The sequence below is a fragment of the Notolabrus celidotus genome, chromosome 17 (genome assembly GCF_009762535.1).
Source record: "Notolabrus celidotus isolate fNotCel1 chromosome 17, fNotCel1.pri, whole genome shotgun sequence".
NCBI lineage: Eukaryota > Metazoa > Chordata > Actinopteri > Labriformes > Labridae > Notolabrus > Notolabrus celidotus.
This window is the reverse complement of record NC_048288.1, coordinates 11125771-11149939: the sequence shown is the minus strand read 5'-3', so window position 1 is coordinate 11149939 and position 24169 is coordinate 11125771. Positions and strand designations below refer to the sequence as shown.

At 41.4% G+C, this 24169-nt stretch overlaps 1 protein-coding gene across 1 annotated transcript in view; it reads right to left on the bottom strand.

Annotated features, from left to right (window-relative positions):
- Positions 1-24169, bottom strand: part of LOC117828934 (microtubule-associated protein 4) — a 108017-nt gene that overhangs the window by 17334 nt on the left and 66514 nt on the right. The window contains exons 7-9 of the mRNA XM_034706347.1: positions 4591-4838; positions 3622-4380; positions 1904-2164 (exon numbers count right to left, since the gene is read on the bottom strand). Of these exons, the coding sequence (XP_034562238.1) occupies positions 1904-2164; positions 3622-4380; positions 4591-4838 (1268 nt within the window). The remainder of the gene's footprint in view (positions 1-1903; positions 2165-3621; positions 4381-4590; positions 4839-24169) is intronic.

Sequence of the window (24169 nt, the reverse complement as noted above, 5' to 3'; positions counted from 1 at the left end):
GGGCGCAAAGAGGATGAAAAAAAAAGGCTGTTAATTTATGAGTTGTGGTGTCAGGCTGGCTGCAGTTAAGGAGGTCACCGAACGAGGGTGATAGAAAGCTGAGGGGTCTTTTTCTAGAAAAAGAGAAACAGTAATATTCTTTAAAACAACAACGCCTTGATTTTAAACATTGTCCTGGTAGCCCACGATGCCTGCAGCCATAGTAGTTGCAATATTGATCCACTCGCGCTGATCCCACCAGTCAAAGCTTTGGGTTGCTCACATTTTGCATCACATTTAATTGCTATCCAGACATTTTCCCCTGTTATTGGAAAGAGAGCAGAACACATACGATGAGGGGGAGAGGTGCTTCTTGCAAAATGAAAAAAACTCCCTGTAGGATCTAAAAAACAGGTATGTTGAATTAGCATGGTGTGTGATCTAACCACATGGCAACTAGGATGTCTTTGGAGAATCTTGCAACCATGGCAGCACAATATTGAAAGGTCAAAGGCATCATAAATTTGGAATTTTAACCTATATTAAGCCACACATCATCAAATCTGCTGACATGTTGACTTTATCCAGGTGAGCTGCATGAGTGAACACAATCAGACACATTTTCTCTTAGATTTTTTCGACCAAAATAATTTGCAAGAAGTCAAGGTGAGCCGATGTGTGAATGCAGCAGGTAGAATTTACAAAAATCCACCAGAAGGACGGGAGGAGGGATGGAATCGTTTAAGTTGAGCGGAGCTTCTCTGCTTTGTACTCCTTACAGCTCCCTTCGGTGGTCAGTGTTTTCTACTGTGTTTGTAATGTGGAAAATGTCTATACATATTGCAGTCATATAAACACAGACACAGTCACAATAATGGCAGACTCTGCCACCGCCTTTATGCGCTACCCAGCCTACCGGAAACATTTACTCCAGAGAGTCCTGAAATTGTCTCCAAAGCGTCAGGTCTGTAAGTGTCGAAGAGGCTAATGTGTCTCATTCTAAAAAATTTTTTTTACTAAGGCTGAACACACCATCCAAAGTATTAAGCTGTTCTGAAGCTTAAAGTCATATTTTTGATTGTTGAGATGAGATTAGGGTTATCTTATGGCATAGTAACGTCCATGAAGTTGGTGCTACTTTGCTTTCTTTTCCCATTCTGCTTATCAGCATTTAAGCTAATAGGGACGCAAAGTCCCTTAAAGTCACATGACATGATTGGTTGATAGCTGCTGATGTTTTGTTGATTACTGTTTCCAAAGTCAAGCATATTTTACAAAATACATTAAAAAAAATCAGTATTAAGGCATTAATACGAACACAGGAGTTAGCATAAACACACACAAGCTTTAGCTATTCATTGAAGGGAAATGCTATCAATCATCTTACTCTGCTGTTGTAGTTTCCTGAAAGTAATGGATTCTTTTTATCTATTTTTGTTTAATTATTTTATGAACTCTTCTTCACACCATGATACTTATGTTCTCAGTCTTTTAGAAGTATTTTCCATATCAGGTGTTTTTTAAAAAGAGAATGTTTCAGAGATTGGATGAAATGTGCATCTGTTGTCTTTTGACCTGGATTTATTAAACTGCTAATGTCCACAACTACAAGTCATTGCATGTTGAAAGGGTGATGGAACAAAGCTGAAAAATTCCTGGTTAGACGAGGGAAACAGATTTTGTAAACCCCAGATTAGTACTGATTGATAAATCTGCTGTATTTTCTTAAACGTTCATGTGATATTGTGTACATATCTTCTCTGCTTGGAGCAGGGAGGGGTTAAGTATCAACAGCACTCCAGAGACCTGATTTAATGATGCTGCTGTTTTAATGATGCTGCTGCTGAGCATCCAGCATCACAAACTGCTGATGAAAGCCCTCGTGGATCCACTTGTGTTCATTGTTCTGACAGCTGAAACTTACCTTGGGTTTCACATCACGTGTAGTGGACGTGGTTGAGGATGCAGGGCGGCTGGCAGAGCTGGCAGAGGTGGTGGAGAGCCGCTTTGGACCAGCAGCAGCTGATGTAGATAGTGGCCTGGCTGTGGTTGTTTTTTTGTCTGAGATGGAGGAGGTGGTGGAGAGTGTGGGGCGTTTAGCGGGGCCTGTAGCGGAACCACCAGCAGCCGTGCTAGTTGGCCGCGTTTTGGCTGCAGCGCTGGGTTTGGTAAGCCCGGTGGCCGGCTGTGATGCAGGACCGAAATCATAAAGGAGCGATGGAGGGAAACATAAGGAGGGAAGGCAAAGGAAAAAACAATAGAAAAATGAGGTATATCAGCAGGGGATGATAAGCAGCACAAGCAGCGTTTTACCAAAAATGATAAAACAAAAAAGCAGTCAAATAATATTTTTCATTAAATATCTTTTAACTGATGTTACAAGTTCATGACTATAAATCACTTGTTTCTGTTTGCACAGTCACAATCAAGAAAGCAGCAGCAGAAGCTTTAGCAGCAAGCATGATCAACAGCTTTCTGTCATGTTGTCATTCTGTCATCTCTTCTTCAACACCTCGTGCTTTCAACCACAATTACTTTTTGCTTTAATCTCTCCATGAGTCTGATGTTGTTCCTCCATTTTCCAACCTAGGCCATCAATTAGTCATGTGTCTGTTCGATATAGACACAGTACATAACGGCCTTTATAGCCACACGCCCATCTTACTAAATACAGTTAATGGGAAAAACAGGAAAAAAACCTTTAGGTCTACTGTCAGGAAACTGACACAACGTTAATCATCTTTAAGAGATCGCAAAGAAGCAGTTTTAAAGACCTCAGTTTTTTTGCTCACCTTGGAGGAGCGTGTTTCTGGACCTGATAATAACAGAGAGTTTCTTTCTGACTGGTTGTCTTCACATGAACATCAGCTTTAATTCTTGTATTTATGTGTTTTCTCTTGATTTTATAATCTATAGTAGTCTATATATTCTTTCTTTGTTCAGATTTAGTAACATAAAGGCTCAAATGTGCATTCAGATACATGTTTGCATAAGAAAATAACTAAACTACACACAAGTGTAGCTATAGGAAAATGTACGATTTTTAAGTATTTCAGTGCCTTTGTGTGTCATAACTCTTAAGCATTAACTAGTGTTTTGAAAGTCTATACGTTTTTGATAAATCTTGAGCTGTGTTACTGAGATTTCTTAACTTGATGTGCAGGTGAATAAACAGTTAATAACTTATTTAAAAAGCCAATAAGGACAAACCTGCAATGACATTGCATGTCTTGCCCAAAGCTACAATTCCTCTTCATATTTCAAGGGTACAAGGGGAATTTTTCCCTTGTTTTGTAACACCAAATGGGTAATTGATGGATCTTACTGTTCATAAAGAAACAAAACACAACCTCTGACAGAGAGGAAAAGTAAAGCATGATGTGCTGGAGCTACCTTGCAGTCTTGTAAAAATTAAAGACTAAATCATAATGCACGTCATTTCTGAACCTTTCATAACCTTGATTTCATCTTTGGAACTCAGCGAGAGGTGTTCACATAATGTTACAAGTTATAACACAGTAATAAAGGTTGTGTTTGATTGAGATTGCTAACATGTTGTCCCGTGTTTTGTCTCAGTATAGATTCTTTAAGGATACTTTTAAGGGTAAGCACTACATCCTTACAGCTCAGAATAAATCCTACCTTAGTCTTCTTGTCTGCCAGGTCTTTGCTCGCCGTGGCGCTGCTTCCATTAGCTGCAGGTTTTGCTTTTTTGGTCTTGTCTCCTGCGTCTACTTTAGCGCCTTTTTCCTTCTTCTCCATCGCTTTTTTGTCCACTTGCTTCTCATCCTTTTCACTCTTCTGTTTCTCCTCAGACTTCTCTGTTGGTTTGTCTTCCTTCTCAACTTTCTTGTTTTTGTCTGCAGCCTCTTCATCTTTTTTAACTTCCTTCACCTCTGCTGTTGTCTTCGTCTCGGTGTCAGCCTTCTTCTCCACCTTGTCAGAACTGATATCGAGCTTGGCGAGTGTTGGCTGCTGCTCTTGGCTCTTTTCCATTTTGTCCATGTGCTGCTCTTTGACATCCTTCACTTCTGTTTTCTCAACCTTCTCCGTGTTTTTGATCTCTTCCACATTCTCTGTCACCTTTACTTTTTCTACTTTTTCTTTCAGGTCAAATTTATCAGGTGATTCTTCTTTGTCCTTTTCTGCCTCTTTTGCTTTTTCCATCTCTTTCTCTTTCAATTTCTCTGCCTCCTTTTCTTTCTCTCTCAATTTTTCTGCCTCCTTTTCTTTCTCTTTCAATTTTTCTTCCTCCTTTTCTTTCTCTTTCAATTTCTCTGCCTCCTTTTCTTTCTCTCTCAATTTTTCTGCCTCCTTTTCTTTCTCTTTCAATTTTTCTGCCTCCTTTTCTTTCTCTTTCAATTTTTCTGCCTCCTTTTCTTTCTCTCTCAATTTTTCTGCCTCCCTTTCCTTCTCTTTCAATTTTTCTGCCTCCCTTTCCTTCTCTCTCAATTTTTCTGCCTCCCTTTCCTTCTCTTTCAATTTTTCTGCCTCCCTTTCCTTCTCTTTCAATTTTTCTGCCTCCCTTTCTTTCTCTTTCAAATTTTCTGCCTCCCTTTCTTTCTCTTTCAATTTTTCTGTCTCCCTTTCCTTCTCTTTCAATTTTTCTGCCTCTTTTTCTTTCTCTTTCATCTTTTCTGCCTCCTTCTCCTTCTCCTTCTCCTTCTCATTTTGTGTCTCATTCTGTTTATCCTTCTCAGTCTCCTTCTCCATCTTGTCCAGAGTCTCGCTGCCCACAAATTCAACCTTCACTCCCTTCTGGTCAGCTTTCTCCATGGGTTCAAAGCGCTCCATCTTCTGGAAGTTGTCTTCCTGCTTCTCTTCCTTCTTGTCTGCCTTCTCCATCGTGCTGGATTTCACTGCAAAGAGAGACGATTGCGATTAGGAATACGGCCAATAAATGAATAATGATCCAGATCCAGCAGCACAAAAAGTCACAAGCAACAGGAAGGCCAACTATTTACCCTGTGACACAACATCCATCACAATACGTCAAATACTTATCCTTGTCCAGTCTTTATCCTCCATAACTATCATAGTTCCTCACTTGAAATATAATCACCATCATTGAATGGAACATGAACTCCAACCACATCAACATACATTTCTGAGGCCTTTCCTTTCCACGCAACAAACGAAAATCAAAGAAAATGCTTCTGCCACTCAAACTAGTCTGCTACTCGATGCTGTGAGTGAATCTGCAGACTTTTCAACAGCAACATTTTATAGACCCAACACAAAATGATGCTGCACACCTGAGCTGCAAAAATAATGTTCATGCTAGAAGGAAAGAGAGGCACATGGACATTTATCTGCCTAGAAATGACAAAAAAAAGAACAATATGTTGAGCCAAAAAAATGTAGTGAATCATTCAAAAATGCAAGTTATATAATTAACATTTAAATTGTAGTACTGCTTCATGTTTGCCCAAGTTTGCACTGTGTGAATGTGTTATGTGTGGTAAAAACAGGGAAATATGACAAAAGTAAGCTCTCTGATTCAACAAGAATGTACGACAACATCCGATAACAACCTTCCAACAGGAAGTGGGCCCATAGGACAGTAAACTGGGATGAGTGGGCTTACATGCTGTCCCACACCTGGGTTGCTGCCAGAAGACTGTCAGACAACAGTGGGCGTGGTCGTCCTGCTGTTTCAGGTGGGACGACCAAACCTCTATAAATCAGCTGACAGATATTGTCACAACAACAGCACGTGACTCTTCTGAAGAAGACTGCAGGAAGTGTGTAGTCAAAACATGTCAAGGTAAAAAAGAAAAACACACCAGTCTAGGATATAGAACTGTCTTGTTATAGCTTTTGTTTCTCCTCTTGAACTCTCCTCTAACTCTGAAAGTCTTTGATCATCATCTGCAGCCACTTGATGATGAGTATGCTTGAACTTCTTCGTTCATTGTGGGTCTTTAGGTGGATTCAAAGGCCAAATCTGGACCCACTTACTTTGGTGCAGTGGTGGTGTTATGTTTCATTTCTGTTTTTTTGATGGAGGATCTCTACTTTCTCAGTCTGTTAGTCTTATGCAGAGCAGTGAAGGTCCTTGTTGCACAGTAAGCACCTTCACAGGCAAGAGGCCCAATGAGTTGCTTTGATCTTCCATGTGTCAAGGAGTGTGTTAGGGTTATTGATGTCCATTATGATGTTGTATGCATACTTTTTCTATTGGCCACCATGGAAACACTGTCATGTGAGAAGCTGGGGTTATATGACTTATTTAGGGAGGCATTTAAGTATGACATGACAGGTCCATCTCAGCTTGTGTTGGGGGATGGGGATCATTGATTCGAGCAGGCCGGTTTTGGTGTGTCCATGTTAAGGATTTCTCTGAGGAATCTTTGATGTAGTGCTTCAAGTGCCTCAAGGTGCCTGCTGTCTGTGGTCCAGGTTTGTGATCTGTGCTGAAGGATGGGCATGATTACTGCTTCAAAGACTCGGATTTTGATCCTTGCTCGGAGGTCCTGGTTCTCACAGACCCTTTTTTCTTGGTCTCGAAAAAGCCCCACTGGCACAGCTGAGACGGCGATGTATCTCATCATCAATGCTAGCTTTTGAGGAACATATCATGCAGAGATATGCAGAGTGGTGCATGTTTTCTAGTCTAGTGCTGTCAACTATAATAGTCGAGGGTGGCACTGGGATATATGGGTTTCTGTTGGATGGTGGATGATGGGGAATGTGAGTCTTTTTTATGTTAAGAACCAGATCAAGCTGCTTTTTGCTTTGGTAAAGGCATCTTAATACCATGCTCTTCTGCTTTACTTGAAATACTGTGATGTTTTTCTCTTGCAAGTGTATGTGGTGCTGCTGACTTCCCTAAAACATATGCATCCATTTGTTCCAAAGCCCTGCGATGAAAATGTCCTTGTTTAGATTCACCGGGGAAGGGAGGTTTCATTTTCACAGATGCTTTTTAAGTCTGTGCTGCTACATGGTTCAGTGAAGCAATACGTGTCCTCTGTGCAAATTGATATCTGTGCTGGAAGGCTGGTCTGACTATTTTCCTTGTTTGAAGGCCGAAAAGAAACAAAAGATTTGTCATGTCACCGTGAAAACAGGCAATCGCCAGAAGAGATAAGAAGGAGACAGACAGAAAAGATCATTCCCTTGCTAGACATGATCTAAGTCATCCAAACACACAAACTTTAAATGACAAAGGCAGAAGAAAATAGCGTGAGAAAGAGAAGATATTACAGTCACATCTTCCCTAATATAAAGTCTCATTGCTTGTATTCCCACGATAGATCATCCCTCTCCTGTACATCTTGTTGTGCTCCACATCTTCCTCTCCCCTCCCCCCATTCTTCCCACTCCCTCTCCATCGTCTTCTACTATTAATGTTGTTTCTATTTTCAGCATCTATCTTCTTACAGTACGACATATTGTCTAGGAAGTAACACATATAATGATTCTCACAGGCTTATATGACTGAGATCCAAGATACGCCATCCTACCCCCTTCTTCATCTCCCCTGTTTTCCCCTGCTGTTTGATGCCATCTGACAAGGCACAAATTGCTTATAATAAACCATGTGTGTCCCTCCTGGCTGCCCAGGCTAGCATATCATCCGGAGAGGAAGGAGTGAGAATAGAAAAGTGGAAATGTGAGAATGGAATACACACAATTAACCATTCAGAAATGTCTGCTGGAGTAAACGTTACCTTGATATGAAATCAATGCAAAGAACATTTTATCTCTTTGGCATCAACAGGACTGCAGCTGAAAGCTTCCTGGATGTGAGCCTACAACTGATTTCACTCTTGTAGTTCTTTGGATCAATACTGGTGTAAATGTAGCATCAAATAAAACTAAGTAGTTTGATTTGATATCATGTAAAAGTGTTTCTTCTTCAAATATTTTGCAGCATTCAATGTAAAAATAAAGACATGAAATCTAACTATATTCTTATTTTCACGCTTGCTGCTGATATATAGGCTTCCAAATATTCATTATTATGAGTACTTGATTCTCATTGGTCGTTACATAGCTGCATTTCAAAGCAACAGTCTGACTATCACCATGGAAACGACTCCAATCACAGACTCTGGGGGACTACCTCTAATCATATCAATGTGCAGACAGATGTCTGGTCGGTTTGACGTTATTTTGTTTGTGGCGGGACAACTAAGAAGGTGAAGATTAAAGACAAAAACACTGTCTGTTCTCAAAACTTAAGATGGTGATGGACGATGGTGAACTCGTATTGATAGATAGGACAGTGGGTAGAGTTGGACATTTGGGAGAGAGAGTGGTGAATAACCAAGCAGCACAGGACCACATGTTCGAATCAAACCTAGGCCACCTGCTTGAGGGCCTTTAGGCTCTGCATGTAGGGTACGCAGTTTAACCGCTATGTCGAACCAGTGCCTCTAAGTTTGCTGATTTTAAGAGATGTGAAGTTTCATGTGAGTCAACTCATAAAAAGTATCCCACAGTTAACTGTAATGGACACAGCTCAATCTGTGAGTGTAAAGAGGATTTCTACCAGAATACATTTAATCATTTTTAAACCAATAAAATCATTGTCTGATCAATATTTGGTGAATAATTGTTGTATTTTTAAAATTCCTGTGAAGAGTGTTAAGCTGGTTATGAAAATGGCAGAAATGAATACTAACGCCTCTCTAGGACCTACAAAATCCAGCTAGGCCATCAGCAACAAACTAGATTAATTCTGAAGTGTAACCTCTGCCCGATGAGATTTCAGACTAAATGAACTACAGCACACTGCGGAAACAGCTTCTATTTTTATATTCTATCACAGATATTCACAGTGAGTGATGGGTTTCTTTGTCAAAAGAAAGCAGGGTGATATTTTAGAATCAGAAAACACTACTTTAAAAAATCTGTGAAGAAGTATAAGGTTCAGCTTTAAGCAAAAAAAAGCTTTGCGGTAAAAACAGATTCAAACAAAAGTTCTTCAAGGGAGTTTTTAGCAGGCAGTCGTGACGTGCAGGTTAATGTGAGGTGGTTGTGCTCCCACTTATTCACCACTTATCAGTAACTTATTCTACAACCTCTTGGCCACCAATTAAAGGGGACATATCACGCTTTTTTCATCAATATATATTGGTCTAAGAGGTCCCCAAAACATGTCTTTAAAGTTTATGCTCAAAAAAACACTTTGAAATCAGATTTTGGTCTGCCTGAAAAGTCCTCTTCTTCATTCCTCCTCAGAACACTCTGTTTTCCCTCTGACCACGCCCCCTCCGGAAGTGGATGTGCCTCGGCTCTCCAGCACGTTGATCTAATGTTTACATGTTGGCTGAATATACACGGCTGCTCACAGATCGCGTTACTTCAACCCTCTGAATCTGATCCTGACGGAGAGGCGCCTGTAGCAGGACCTTTCTGAACGATTGGTCACAGATTTAGTGTTTCTTGTTGTTTTATTTATCAGTATGTAGACGTGTGTCTTGGTACACAGCTACAGCTACGACATGTAGCTATGTAGCTATGCTAGCTAGCGCTAGCACTTATCCATGATAAATAAAAATCATCCACTAGATCTTCAAATCTGCAGACGTGGGGAGAAAAAAACCGACCTTTGTGTTTATTAAGACAGCCTACAACTAGCATGCCTCCCTCCTAAGCTCCTTGTTAGCACACATTTGTGCAGGTAATGAAAAACGGGGGAGGGATTCAGTATTATTTTATACAGTCTATGGGCTGAACAAGCTCCGAGCTCTGACTCCGTGACAGACCGGATATTGTTGTTACATAACAAAAACACGGAAGTCTGAAACGGCTCGTTTCACACACATTTACAGAAAGGTGTAGAAATCAAAACAGGGGCAGAATGGATTTTTTTCATTCTCGGGGGTTTGTAGACATGCCAGGGAAACATATTTCAGGTAAAGAACCATTAAAAAGTCAATTTTGCATGATATGTCACCTTTAAGAGTTTCTCATTAATGACCAACTAATGATTGTAAGTATATGAAATACCTTCTCTATATGCTTTGCACAGTATGAGCTTTATGTGGAGCAGCACTGAGCAAATCATACTAAGATTGTAATTTATGCACATAAGCTTGATTTTGTGATAAATTATTATTGGGTAACTTTAAACTTGTGTTTATTAACATAGTATTTGATGTCTTTATAATAAGGAATTGAGATTTGTTTTATGAATAGAGAAAGAGAGCTAATGTGCAACCAATATGCAAGCCTATAGGTAACCATACATACTCAATGATGAATGTCTGTCTCTATAAACACAATATTTATATATAAGTATAATATGATACTGTAGTTGTATTCAAAAGGGGAAAACAAAATAATAACACCGCTCAGCCCAGAGAATAACAGAGGAGCGTTCTGTGAGCATTTCAACACTGGAGTATTTTTAGAGCAGGGTCGCTGATGTGAATAAAACCAAATACTACGAGTCTGGATGAAGCCGCTGCCCTGCTAAACCCAAATATCACGCAATGTAAACAAGCTAAAAGAAGGTCTGTCTCATCTGTTGACTCACTGAATGAAACACGGGCATCATCTGACCTCAGGTGATGCTGACCTAACAACGAGGTCAGCTGAGCACCAGAGCCACTGACCCTGCTGTGTCCCAGTTATCAAGCAGGATTCTCTGATGTCGGCATTTTAAGAAAGAAGAAGAAAAGCAAAAAACAGAGCAGGAGGCAGACAGGACTCAAGTCCCATGTTTGTGTTTAAAACCTAGAAGACATTAAACCAGCAAACCTGACCAGCAGCCTCTGATGTAGTTACTCAGAAAATGCAGGACATTCAGAGCTTTGGTAAAATCGATGTTGAGGTTTAATCATTATTCGTTGACTGTTTGTTTTCTTTGCACAAGAAATCAAACTGATCACAAAGTTTATCTACAGACAGTGTGATCATCAAACTGATGTTTTTTTTTAATGCTTTCGTGCTTTTGGGGGTTTTTTTTGTTAACAATTTCTCTCTCAACTGTTATTAATGTGGCAGTGATCTTCGCAATCAGTGCCTGTTCATAACCCTCAGGCAGATCATTTTAATAATGACAGTCATTTTTCCTATTCTTCTTGAAGCCCACACAAGAATCACAGAGGACAACACTGTGCAATCAGCTAACACAGGCTTGAGGTAGTTATTCAGAAGCGTCAGTAAAAAACTGACATTATGTTGTAACTAAAGGCTGGTTTGTACTTCTGTATTGATCCCACGCAGCAGTGGTCGACGCGAATGTGAGCAATACAAACTTGTGCGTCGATGTGTCCGTGTCATGCAGCAATACTCAGCCAAAACGCTTGTAGGCAGTTTGGTCTCTATTGTACTCAGGTCGCTTGTTCCTGGCCCTGCTACGATTTTTGTTTACTTTTTCACAGCGATACTGAACGTATTATGTTAACTTACAAGCTGATACCCGTTGTTGTTTGTCATACAGCAATGTTTACTGGGAAGAATAGAGGGCAGGCGTTGGAGGAGATTAAATACATGGCCGATGTGCAGCGATTACGGAAGTGCTGTAAATGCATAGACTATATAAATAATGAACGTAGTATCCGTGACGTCACACATTTGTTCCTGAGCGCTGTTTTGAAGTCAATCGACAGCAACAGCCATATTGGAAATGCAGAACTCAACCAGGCTGAGTGTGACGTAAAGAGGTGGAGATGAGCCTCCTAGCCAAGAGCTATGTGTTCCCGTCCGGGAGTCAGTCATGTTGTTATTTGGGTAAAAACTTGTAATCTTAATATCTTCTGAACTGTCCCCTGAGAAAAAATTCACCCCCCGTACAATGTGTGCCGATAGAGAAATCAGCAACGTAGAGCCAAGCGTTTTTTAAACCAGGCTGTAAACATGTTTATTAATGCTGCGAAGATCGTCTTTTTTGAATTGGTGTGTATGTGGTCTCCGGTGTTTCTGCAGCCAGCCTCAAGCAGATTCTCGATGAATTGCAGTTTATAACACTTCCGCATGGGCTTCATAGTTTGAGACGGGAGGTTGCCGCTTGTGTAAATGAAGGAAACACAATGCCACTGAGCGCACCAATCGCAGGGCTTGCGGTCCGCGCTGATTCGACATGTTGGTACATTTTTGAGGAGGTTCGCATCTGCTTCGTGTGTAGGCCTCTGTGTAGGTACATGGGCTACACAGAAATATGTGCATAGGCTACGACATGGATTCGACGCAGAGGTATAAACCAGGCTTAAGGAAGCTAAATTTGGCTAGCCAAGAGCAGCTTTTCAAAAGAGACAACTTACAAAAAATGAACTGCTGGCATATGGAGTGACAACTTTGTTGTATGCTGCTGGCCACCCTTCGATCCTGCTGCCACTCAAATATCAGACTAAGTTAATCAATCTTGTTGCTGAAGGTCTTGTTTGCTTTTAATCTTATTTGCTCATACAGAGGGACCAGTATTCATGTTTGACTGTTTCATTACTGGCTAAAAACTCCTCACAGTGGCTTCAATAAATCACGGGAGTCACCCTACTCCACAAGAAGAATAAATATTTAAGCCACCTCCTCATAAACGTCACTTTTCCAACCCTGAGGCTACATCTTCTCTTTACAATTCTATCCCAATAGGACAAAAGGAAAGAAAGTGATCGAAGTTCTAACTCACTTCTGTGGTCTTAAACTGTACTGTTTGTTACCTAGTGTGTTTGACCGACTGATTCAGGCCAGGAAAATCATGTCAGAGGACAAAGAACCTGGTTAATGATTGTGGAGAAAGAGCAAAGATAGAGAGAGGGTTGGCTTTTGATCTTCATGCTTCAGTGTTGGTGTGGGAAACATTGATTAGCGGATTAAGAGCTGAGTGGGCAGACAAAGGAGAGGAAGAAGAAAATCCAATATAACGGAGACACAAAGGTGAAACATCATCAGGGATGATTACACTTTACTTCACACAGTTTGTAGTGTTTTGTAATGTTTCATATCAGCTTTAGCTCTACGTGTTTTGTAGACAATAAGGACGTTATGATGAGTAGTTGAAGATCAGAGCGCAAAAACAAAAGAGACTGAAAAAGATAGTAGGAGGAAAACAAAGGAGGGAACAAAACAAGGGAATTGGAGTGTGAGAGTTTGAGTGGAATGAAATGACAGTGTTAGCCTACATAACATACAGCAACCCCAGACCTGGGACAGTGACAGACGTCAGAGCGAGCAGACTGAACACAAATAGGTGACTACATACAGGAAAATAAACAAAGGTGACCTAAATACAGTGAGACATCAGTGTGACAAGACAAAGGATAGAGAACAAGATAGAGGGAATAGTAGAAAAAAATGAACAGATCAGGCTTTCATTCTCTACACTGTAAACAAAGAGAGACTCAGGAGATCAACTTGATCCTTCAATTAGGACGGAAACCTGATATGTACCACAGCTGTGGGAAGCAGAGGAGTGAAAATGGCTTATTTCAGCAAAGAAGAGATGACACCTAACCTGCCTGCTCTCTCCTGTGTGACCCTTTGTTCACATCGCCTTTCTTTCATCACTTTTAAAACATCTTGTTGATCTTGCTGCTGCTGTTTTCAGACAGAACCACCATCAGGTAAAACTGACCCTTTGACTCACAAATCCCAGCAACAAACATGAAGCAGAAAGCACTTAAACCCCTAAGAAATAGGACCAAAGGAAACATAGATGAGCTCAAGACATGACTCGCCTGAGGTTGAAGAAAAAAAGCAATAATTCACCTCCCAACAGAGGGGCATCAATTATTGATGGGGCTTGTGATTGGAATCATCAATCACGGGCTCCCTTGAGGTTAAAAGCTGGTGATTGAGGGCATTACTGAACACGAGGGTATGGTGGAAGTCAGACATGATGTCAGCCATAACCCTTAAAGTGCAGCAATGACAAAATGAAAGCAACACTGCCATCATATACTGTATGTCAAAGCTTTTCAGCTGTTTCTGTTTCAGACTAAATGTAGTTCACTCTGCAAAAAAAGGTTATTGACATTTTACTGAGTCTTCTGTCTTTCTTTGTTTCATTTTAGTTAAAATGCATTTAATTGTTAGACCTCTTATTCTTATAACTACATTTAGCACACTTTTCGCTTAACTTTTTTGTTATTTGGACCATAGGCTGTATAAAAAAATGGACACCACAGCTCCCCAAAAGTGAAGACAGAACTTCGGAGCTCCTCTACTGACAGGCTGCAGCATAGGTCATAGGTTAGCAGGTGGTTATGCGATCCAGAATCCCGACACGGTGAGACAAGACCCTGATGCGAAGCGTGCTAACCATACATTATCCCGCTTATTACCTGGCTACTAACTTGAGATAGAAATATGTTGGCAAATAAATTGATTCAAAGATGATTTCATTGATTTATGTACAGTTTTTAAAAATAGTCCCAGTGATTCTGCGCCAGTTAACGTTCCATGGTAATGGATTCTTATCTGTCTGTTGCGGTCGTCGATTTATCATGAAACTGTCCTCATTCAGCTCTCCTTCTTCTCTGAGCTCTGCTGTTCACACATCTTTAAAATAAATGATGCAGATGTCACAACTTTGAACCCTGCTGCTATCATCAGCACGTCATGGTTTAAGTTTCTTTGTAGCAACCACTAACCTATAGTTGTACTCACCGGCTCTGCTGCCGTCGCTAATATTGCTGGATAGGATCCAATATTGAAATGTCTATAGCCTGCCAATTTATTTTAACCGTCATCAAGGGGTTTTGACCAATCAGAATCAAGCATCTTACACAACCGGAAGATCAGTAAGAAAGTTGGGACATTCGTTAATTAAGACATTAATTCAAACTGCACTTATGTTATTCAAGCATATTTCAATACGATTTCACTGTTTCTTCCAGTACTTGATTATTGTGATGTATGTGGAAGAAAGCTATGGTTATAAAATGTCTTAAAGACTAGTAAATAAACTTTTTTTACTTTCTCAAAAGCATTGTGAAAAAGACAGCAAGTCATCCGGAATAATGAGAGATTCATTTTTTAGGTGGAATTGTATGCTTTCCAATTCAGATTTCCATCTGCAACAACTCTGGATTCAGAATCTGTAACGTAAGTCTTTAGTTGAATTGATGCGACTATCAAACATTGAAGCTTATAAACTGAAACCCTTCTTGGGTTTGACAAAAGCAGGGACTTCTGATTTTATCATCAATGTTTTTGGTTTGCAATGCTGAAGATCTCAAGGCTAAGTCTTGAATCAGTCTTTCTGTGGGTTAATGCTGTACGGCCAATTTGCTTTATTGACAAAATTAACGAAGCAACACAGCTGAAACGTCAGATAGGTCTGACACTACTGATCTGCATTTACTTAGAGGTAAACACATCGGTCGATTTTATAAGGTGGTATCTCCACAGACTGTATGGTTTTGTCTACAAGTTTCCAACCTGTGATAATTACTGAAAACTAACCAGGAACTCCAATATTTTCTCTACCATCCTACCATCCAAAACCAAAAAAAGATCTAATATTTATCCTTACATTTAAACCTTACACCTGACTTTGGTCCTCACAAAAGCAACACAGCCTGTGATGAGAGTTTAAGCAGGATCCCAACCTGCTGCATAGCGGAGCTGCTGAGTCGTCAGAGTGCCCTGGGGTCTCTAACTCTTGTATAATAAATGGCTCAGGACAGCAGCGAACAATGAGCATCTGGGTGCAGTGAGCCAATTCATCTGGAGGTTTCATTAGCATAATGATAACGCTAACAGCTCATTTAGGGCTGTTAAGCCTGGAACCTCCTGAAGAGCACCGCCTCGACCCAGAGTTTGATTCCTTCTCCTTGTCTGATTAATATGGTAAAATATGCTGACTACACTTTAACATAGAGAAAGCTCTTTAAGCCATCTCATATTATTGTATGTATGTAGGTTGAAATGCATGTGTGACATTTGTACAGCATTAATTTGGATGAATATTTTCACACAAGAATGCATTGACTTAAAAAATGTTTTCACACACAGTAAAATGAACATTGCATTATTTAGATCTTTTACTGATGATGACTTAAAGAAGGCATTCATCTTAATGAAGCTGCAAGTTAAAAAAAAAGTTCCTTATCTTCCAAATGGAATCTCAAGCGTATTATAAGCAGATGTTTAAATAAACTCTCTATCATCACCAAAATTATTCTGGACTAATTTCTGAGGCCTTCGTTTCAATCCTCAAGTGGATTATGTAAATCAGCTCATACAAACTGTCTCATTAAAACCCTGTCACTCTTCGCTCCACAACACTCGAAGCTTGTCAGCATTGACAACAGCGTTCTGAGTGAAGTGAAAGATACACTTCATGGCCGTCCTTTAGTAGCACATCAAACACGCTGGACACTCTTAAGTGGTTGTGAAGTGGTAACAGAGAGGAGTGGAGATTGGACTTTGTGTTATCTGAAGTGTGAGCGTCTCTGTTTGGCTTTCTTCGTATACGAGTTAGAGACTCACAGAAAGCAAAGTTATGATACTGTTACTGTCTGCAGTTAAGATGCTGATCCCTTGTTTACTGTGGAATGTATGGGTTTGCTTCTCTCTGTATTTCTGTAAACATGTATGACAACTAGCAATATCCGATAGCAGTGTGACCAAGATAATATTACAAAGACTATAAGTAATGTTTTCTTTGGAAACATAGATCGAAAAACTGAACATGCTTCATGTTTTCTAACATTGTCCCTCCCTAGTAAAAATGTAATAACCTGCCTGTTTTATTGTGTTGCCTGGTAAAAGTTTGTAACTTGTAACTATAAAGGTTATACATCTTTACTGTTATCTGGCATACAGCTTTGGGTTCAGTGTCCATCTTCTAAATTTCAGCTTTGACTCCTCTGGCTCCTTCTGACTGATTTCGAAGGATCTAGTCTGGCCTGTAGTTGGTGACCAGCCATCTAACCACAAAAATGAACATTAAATATGTGCTTTATTCACTCAGTGCAGCCAAGTAAGCACATTGATGCTGTGCTTGAATATGATACCTTTGGAGGACTACTGTGACTTTAAAGGGGACATATCACGCTTTTTTCATCAATATATATTGGTCTAAGAGGTCCCCAAAACATGTCTTTAAAGTTTATGCTCAAAAAAACACTTTGAAATCAGATTTTGGCATGCCTGGAAAGTCCTTTTCTTCATTCCTCCTCAGAACACTCTGTTTTCCCTCTGACCACGCCCCCTCCGGAAGTGGATGTGCCTCGGCTCTCCAGCACGTTGATCTAATGTTTACATGTTGGCTGAATATACACGGCTGCTCACAGATCGCGTTACTTCAACCCTCTGAATCTGATCCTGACGGAGAGGTGCCTGTAGCAGGACCTTTCTGAACGATTGGTGATAGATTTAGTGTTTCTTGTTGTTTTATTTATCAGTATGTAGACGTGTGTCTTGGTACACAGCTACGAACATGTAGCTATGTGGCTATGCTAACTAGCGCTAGCACTTATCCATGATAAATAAAAATCATCCACTAGATCTTCAAATCTGCAGACGTGGGGAGTAAAACCGACCTCTGCCAGAAAGGCAGCAGGACCTTTTATGAAGGATTGGTCACAGATTTAGTGTTTCTTGTTGTTTTATTTGTCAGTATGTCGACGTGTGTCTTGGTACACAGCTACAGCTACAGCTACAGCTACAGCTATGAACATATAGCAATGTGGCTATGCTAACTAGCGCTAGCACTTATCCATGACAAATAAAAATCATCCACTATATCTTCAAATCTGCAGACGTGGGGAGTAAAACCGACCTCTGTGTTTATTAAGACAGCCTACAACTAGCATGCCTCCCTCCTAAGCTCCTTGTTAGCACACATTTGTGCAGGTAATGAAAAATGGGGGAGGGATTCAGTATTATTTTATACAGTCTATGGGCTGAACAAGCTCTGAGCTCTGACTCCGTGACAGACCGGATATTGTTGTTACGTAACAAAAACACGGAAGTCTGAAACGGCTCGTTTCACACACATTTACAGAAAGGTGTAGAAATCAAAACAGGGGCAGAATGGATTTTTTTCATTCTCGGGGGGTTTGTAGACATGCCAGGGACACATATTTCAGGTAAAGAACCATTAAAAAGTCCATTTTGCATGATATGTCACCTTTAAAACAAATAGAAACAAGAGCTGGACTGTTTCAACAGTGCATCCCTCATAGAGGACACTCACTTTGCATGTACAGTATATCTCATCATACCAATGTGCAATGGAAAGGTCACCTGAAATGGAAAGATAGGTCTAACGCACAATTGATTTTAAGTTTATTTGGTATTATTATTGAGTCTCTTTAACAATCTGAGTTTTTATCACTTACACAATCAATATTTTTCTAGTATTGGTGGAAAAAAAATGTCAACTCATTTAGAGGGCTAACTATCTTTTATCCCTTTCCTAACATTTGATCTATCAATATTTTTAACTAACTGGGCCTAAGTTGGGGTGTGTTTACTACGGCTGCTTTGAATGGAGGAGGATGACTGTCCAGCAGTCAGAGCTGACGCTGTTTTTTCAATGCAAAGACAGTCCCAGGTACTGGTCTTGTGTTTGGCCATGGTGATTGTGTTCCATCTTTACAAGAAATAATTTTGCAACATAGCTTGCATTTCACTTCCTCCTGACAACACGAATTCTTCTTTGAGCAGTTCATTACCTGCTGGCTCTTCTAGATGATCAATGTATGTTTAGGCACCAGTGATCTGATTCAAAAGACTTGACTCGACTCAATTCAAACCCAGGAGACTTCATAGCAGAATACATAAGCTCAGATGTTATTGATTTCTTGGGTTTTGAAAAATGCAGAACCAGGTCCTTTATTGAAGCTGGTTTCGATCCCCGTCCCTATGAAGGAGGTTAATTTTTTGCTGCGACTAAAAGGCCAATATTTTTTAAAATTTGACTGGCTTTGATGAAGGTTTCATCGATACTTTGAGACAACTGTAACAGATACAGACTAACAGACATTAATGAAGTTATCAATCAATTTGCCATAGTGCAAAAAAAGCAAACAAAGATCCAACAAAGAGACTGCTCTGTCTTTCCGTGGTGCAAAATCCATCAACAAATAAATAAATAAATACAAAACTAAACCCATGTCCCAAAGCAATTTTCCACAGCAGAACCTGCTGAAGAGAACATTCACTTGAATGACATAGATTGAACATTACGTAAGAAAATATCTGCTTGATTCTAAGAGTAAAGATTGCTGGAAATCCACCCTAAATGAGGAAATATTGCGAAGCATGAAACAAAAGTAATATGACGAGACTGAGGATCAACATTTTAACTCTTTCATCAAGACTGTTCTTTATTTCTCCTTTTCATTCATTCTCTTCTAAATGTTCTTCCCATCTTTCCAAGCAAGGTTCAACCAAATCCTCTTCATCCTATTCTACAGTCATACGTTCATCTGCCTCTCTTTTGCTCCATGCCCCTTTTCAGGATTTCCAATTTTTTAACCCATCTCAATCCTCTTTCTTATTTTTTCGCTCACTGTTTTAAATCTGCTTATCCTAATTCCCCTCAAAACCTCCAGGGATATGGAGCTAAGACCAACTATAGCGTAGTGCACATGTGAAGCCCATACAATAGAGCTGCCTTCACTACAACCCTGTTTGGGAGAAAGAAATGCAAAAATGTAACTATGCTTCTTTTCAGAGGCACAGTCTATTTATTATTTTTATCCAGTGCTTTTATTATTTCATACAACAGGAGCTTCAGAGATATTTTTCTGACCTTCAAAATGAAAGCAAAGAACTGCATGATTACAAAACAGCTTGTGGCTCGATGACTCTGCCATGCTCCTGTTTAGACTTCAGGGGGGAAAAAAATTGAGATTACTGCCCCTTTAATACTCTGGTGGCCAGGCTGGCAGCCGCTTCAACTATTGGCTTTGTGGCAGACGGCGAAAAACAAGCGCTGTGTGGAAGCAAAGAGGAGAGAAAGAGATGGAAAAAAACAAAACAAATGGGAAAGAGAGAGAAAGTGTAAGATATAAACAAAGTAGTAAAAGATGGTCATTAAAGAGAGCACCACTGTATTGGACTAAACTTCCCAGTCAGTGACCCCATTTTGGCTCAAAGGTGGTCATCATTTGATGTGACCGTGACTCCTTTTCAGCCATCTTGGCTCTGTCTGTCTACCAAGAATCTAATGAGCATTCAGAGCAACAGGAGAAAGAGGAAAGAGCTGGAAAAGAGGCGGTATCATAGACAGACAGAAAAAAAAGTAAAGCATGGAGCATGAGGCTGAACAAAGACAGAGCCTCCATCAGCAATAATGAGCTGTGTTATCCTGACCCTGCATCTAAATGTCATCTGAAGAGTCAGCTACTATACGACCCGCAAGCTTATTGTTGGTGCACCGCACATTTGCATGCACATTGACAGACACACAAGGAGATTGTCACCAATGCTAAACAATGTACCTGTTGTCCCAGTATCAACACGCTTTAAATAAATCTCTACACACTCTCTCCACAGTTTGTGGGAGATCCGTATCTAAAATTGGCACGCTGTCTTTGTCCAACACAACGAGACAGACACTACCATCCTGGAATTTCAAGTAGCCCGCAGGGGGCTGCTCCATTGCTGTCGACTTCTCTCAGCTTTTCATTCTTTCTCTTTCACTCTCTCTCGCTCACTGACACTCCTCCTTTCTGTCTGCCTCTGAAGATATTCCTCACCCCGAGCCATATGCAAGCTTAAACCAGAAAACAAATTGCATTTCAGAACTGACTAGTGTGCATAAATGAAGCGTTTGAATCATGAATGAAACATCTCTGCCTTCATCAACAGACTGATGCAACATCATTTTACAAATGTCTGTATTTAGAGAGTAGAATATCTTCATCATTATAAAGTAGCCCAGGATTATAGGGGAATTACTGAGATGTTGTTTGAATGCAAAGATATCTCTTTCTCATTTGTTCTTTAGACAGAGCCCCCAAAAAACGAATCATGTACAACACTTGACTTAATCAAGGCATCAACCATTCCTTACTGCCTGCGTGCTCCACCCACTTTATCTCTTCTGCACAAATAACTCATATCTGTCTGCTTCACAGATTTCAATCATTCAAGAATATAAGGCAGTTTAAATCATATGAATATATACTCTGCTGAGTTGAGCATGCATTATTTCTATGACATGGTTTTCAAAGTGATAACAAGGTCCAAAAAGCGAGCATCAGATATATCCATTCAGACGAGTCTCTCACTGTGCAAGAAGTCTGTGCAGCTCGATGAGCACTAAAACTGTGAGCAGTGAAAGTGCAACATACAAACTCGGCTTCTACAATCCACATGTTTGATATTCAACTTCAACAGTTAAAGACCAATTTAGAAATACACAGATAAAAAGGGAGAGACTGCAAATATAACCTGTACCTACCATCCAGTGTGATGAAGGGATTTGTGTTTGAGCTCAAGCCAAGGTTGGTATAGTTACCCGTGGCAAGGTCACCACCAAAGTCCCCTGCCACTGCCGATTTGTTGCCAGCACCAAAGTCTACACCAGCACTGGGGTTGAGCTTAAAATCCACATCAAAGTCTGTATCTTTAGCCATGTCTGATTGGCTGCCAGTTTGCCCTTTAGTGTCGTAGCCTACAAACAAAGCAGAGCTGGTGTCCATGCCGCTGAACCCCTTGGGGCTGGGAGGCACCGGAAGCACAATGCCACCTGTCTCCTTCTCCTCCTTGGAACCCTCAACTGGGGCCTCTAGTGGTGACCGAGGGGAGCCACTGTTGCTGTCCTTCAATGGCGGTAATGGGGAGAGATAAAGGCGTGGTTCAGGTGGGGCTTGACGCAGGTCACTGTGTGTGGTGCCTGCTGCTGAGAGGGTGGGTGCTGGGGTTGGAGATTGATCTTCTGCCACAGTCAACGAGCGCTTCATGGAGTGTGGTGAGCGGCGTGAACCACCCATAGGTGACACCAACTGGTCCAGCCCTGCCTCATCTCCACTTGGATATTTATCAGGCAGCTCTAGACTGGTTGGCACTGACAAGTGGGAACATTCAGACATTGCCCGACGCATAGCCTTCCTCTGCTGCTCAGCCCGACCCATAAAGCAGGGCTCAAACTCTTCATCTCCTTCCTCTTCTTCTAAATCATCTTCTTCTTCGCTGTTTTCCCTTGAGGAGCCCTCAGATAACTGGCGGGCCACAAGGGATGCTCCAGCTCCAGCTCCAGTCACAACTTTGTCAACCCTCTCCAGGTGGTTGTCATTGGCAACTCCAATAACACAATAATTACCACCTGGGGCCACCTGGGGCATTGCAACCTTTGGGCTTGATTCAACAAAACCAGAGTTGTTCCATGGTTCAGATGGAGAGTCTCCTTCAACTGGAGAGTCATCCATCAGAGAGGCTCCTATTGAGTGTGTACGTACTGCACCAGTGGCTGAAGGGAGTTCCCTATGCCCGGCCGGGGATCCAGGTACTGGTGGGAGGGAGACCCTGCTGGTGTTCCCGCAACCCAGGCCAGAGGGCAGTCTCCCTGGGGAAGCTGGGGAAGGCGATGGAGAGGATGACAGAGGGCTGTCCGGGCTTTCCCCTGTGCTGCCCAGTGAAGCATTGCCAAGGGAGGTGCTTCCAGAGATGCCCCCTACCTTGCCTGGCACCTTCAGATCCACGTCCATGCCTCCCCTTCCTGGCTGCTCAAAGAAGCACAGCTTGTCCTCGTCTGTGAGTCCAGTGGATGCCAGGCCCCCAGTACCCACCACAAGGCTCCTCGGGGCACCCATGTCCATGCCTGAGGGGTGCTGCCAATCCCAGCTCTGAGCCGGCACACCGGGTGAGAGGGACGGCACCTTGCATAGCTCACTGTACTCTGAGAAAGGAGAGCCGGGCTGCTGATCGGAGAGAGAAGACATGCTGTCTCTCCTGTCTATTCTCCTTCTGCCCCTTTCTTTGTTTCACAGTCTCTTTGTCTGAGTCTTTTTTTTTAAAGGCAATCTTCACCACTTGTCTTCCTGTCTCTCTCTGTCTCTCTGTCTCTCTTCCTCTCTTTCTTCTGTCTTGCGCTGTTGTTCCTTGTCTTTAGTCACTCAGGTGTGCTCTGCACCTTGTGTGTTTGTGTGTGGAATCTCTCGTGCTGTGCCTCCGCTCTGAAGTCAATCACACACTGAGGTTGAACTGAATGTGCAGCTCTCTCCCTTATTCCCCCCCCCCCCCCTCTCTCTCTCTCTCTCTCTCTCTGTTTCTCTCTCTCTGTCTCTCTCTCTTTCTCTCTCTCTTCCCCTGATTCTCTCAATGTTCTAGTACAGTCGTCATATGACCCAGTTGTGGCTGCCAATTGGCTGCTGCTGGCTCCATGATCCCACCCACATTGGTGGAGTGAGTAAGCCCCCTCCCCTAAAGCTTTCTCTTTCACTCCACGTTTTTCTCCCCTCAGCCCCTTTTTTTCCCCTCGTACTGTTTCATGATAAAAAGCACAACATACACACACTCTCACACACTCACGCACACACACGCACGCACGCACGCACGCACGCACGCACACAAACACACAAACACACACACACACACACACACACACACACACACACACACACACACACACACACACACACACACACACACAGAGACCTCTGTTTTTTTCCCCCAGGGTGACTGAGTTGAAGGCTGAGGCAGGCGCTTCTGGGGTAAAAGTGGATTGTAAGACCTTGCAAACTGTCATGCTCCCCACATCTCTGTACACACACTTTGCATTGGCTGTCTGAAGAAATGCAATGAATATGGCCTCCATTTATCTTCACCCACCAGTGACAACACTTATTTTCTTTGCTTTAGAAACCGTCTCTGTACTTCCTTGGCTCCTTTCATTTGAGTGACAGGTTGTGCTTGATGTACAATACAGCATGTTCCTGGCTCAAAGCTTAAGCTTTGCTGCACGCTTATGTGTCTATAGAAGTGCTTTGTAATATCTCTGTGTTAAAGTCAAGTACTTCATCCTTGTTGCAAGCTTATAGACACCTCATTCCACTTGAGTCCCTTTTAAACAGACTGTTAAATTTGCTAGTGTTGGGCCTGTATTCGCCCACTGTCCCATATAAAAGGTATGAAAATGGAATTAAGGGACAATTTCATTCCTTCTTGAAGCCTTCAGCCATGTTGTAACAGAGCTGGACTGACTTATGGATATATGGTGGAACAGTAGCAGACAAGACTGTGACGTTTGGAGGATATTCTATGTTTGTTAGCCACCAGCAGTTAGCAGCTAAGGAATTTAGCTAGCATCAAGTTGCTTAAAGCTGCTGTT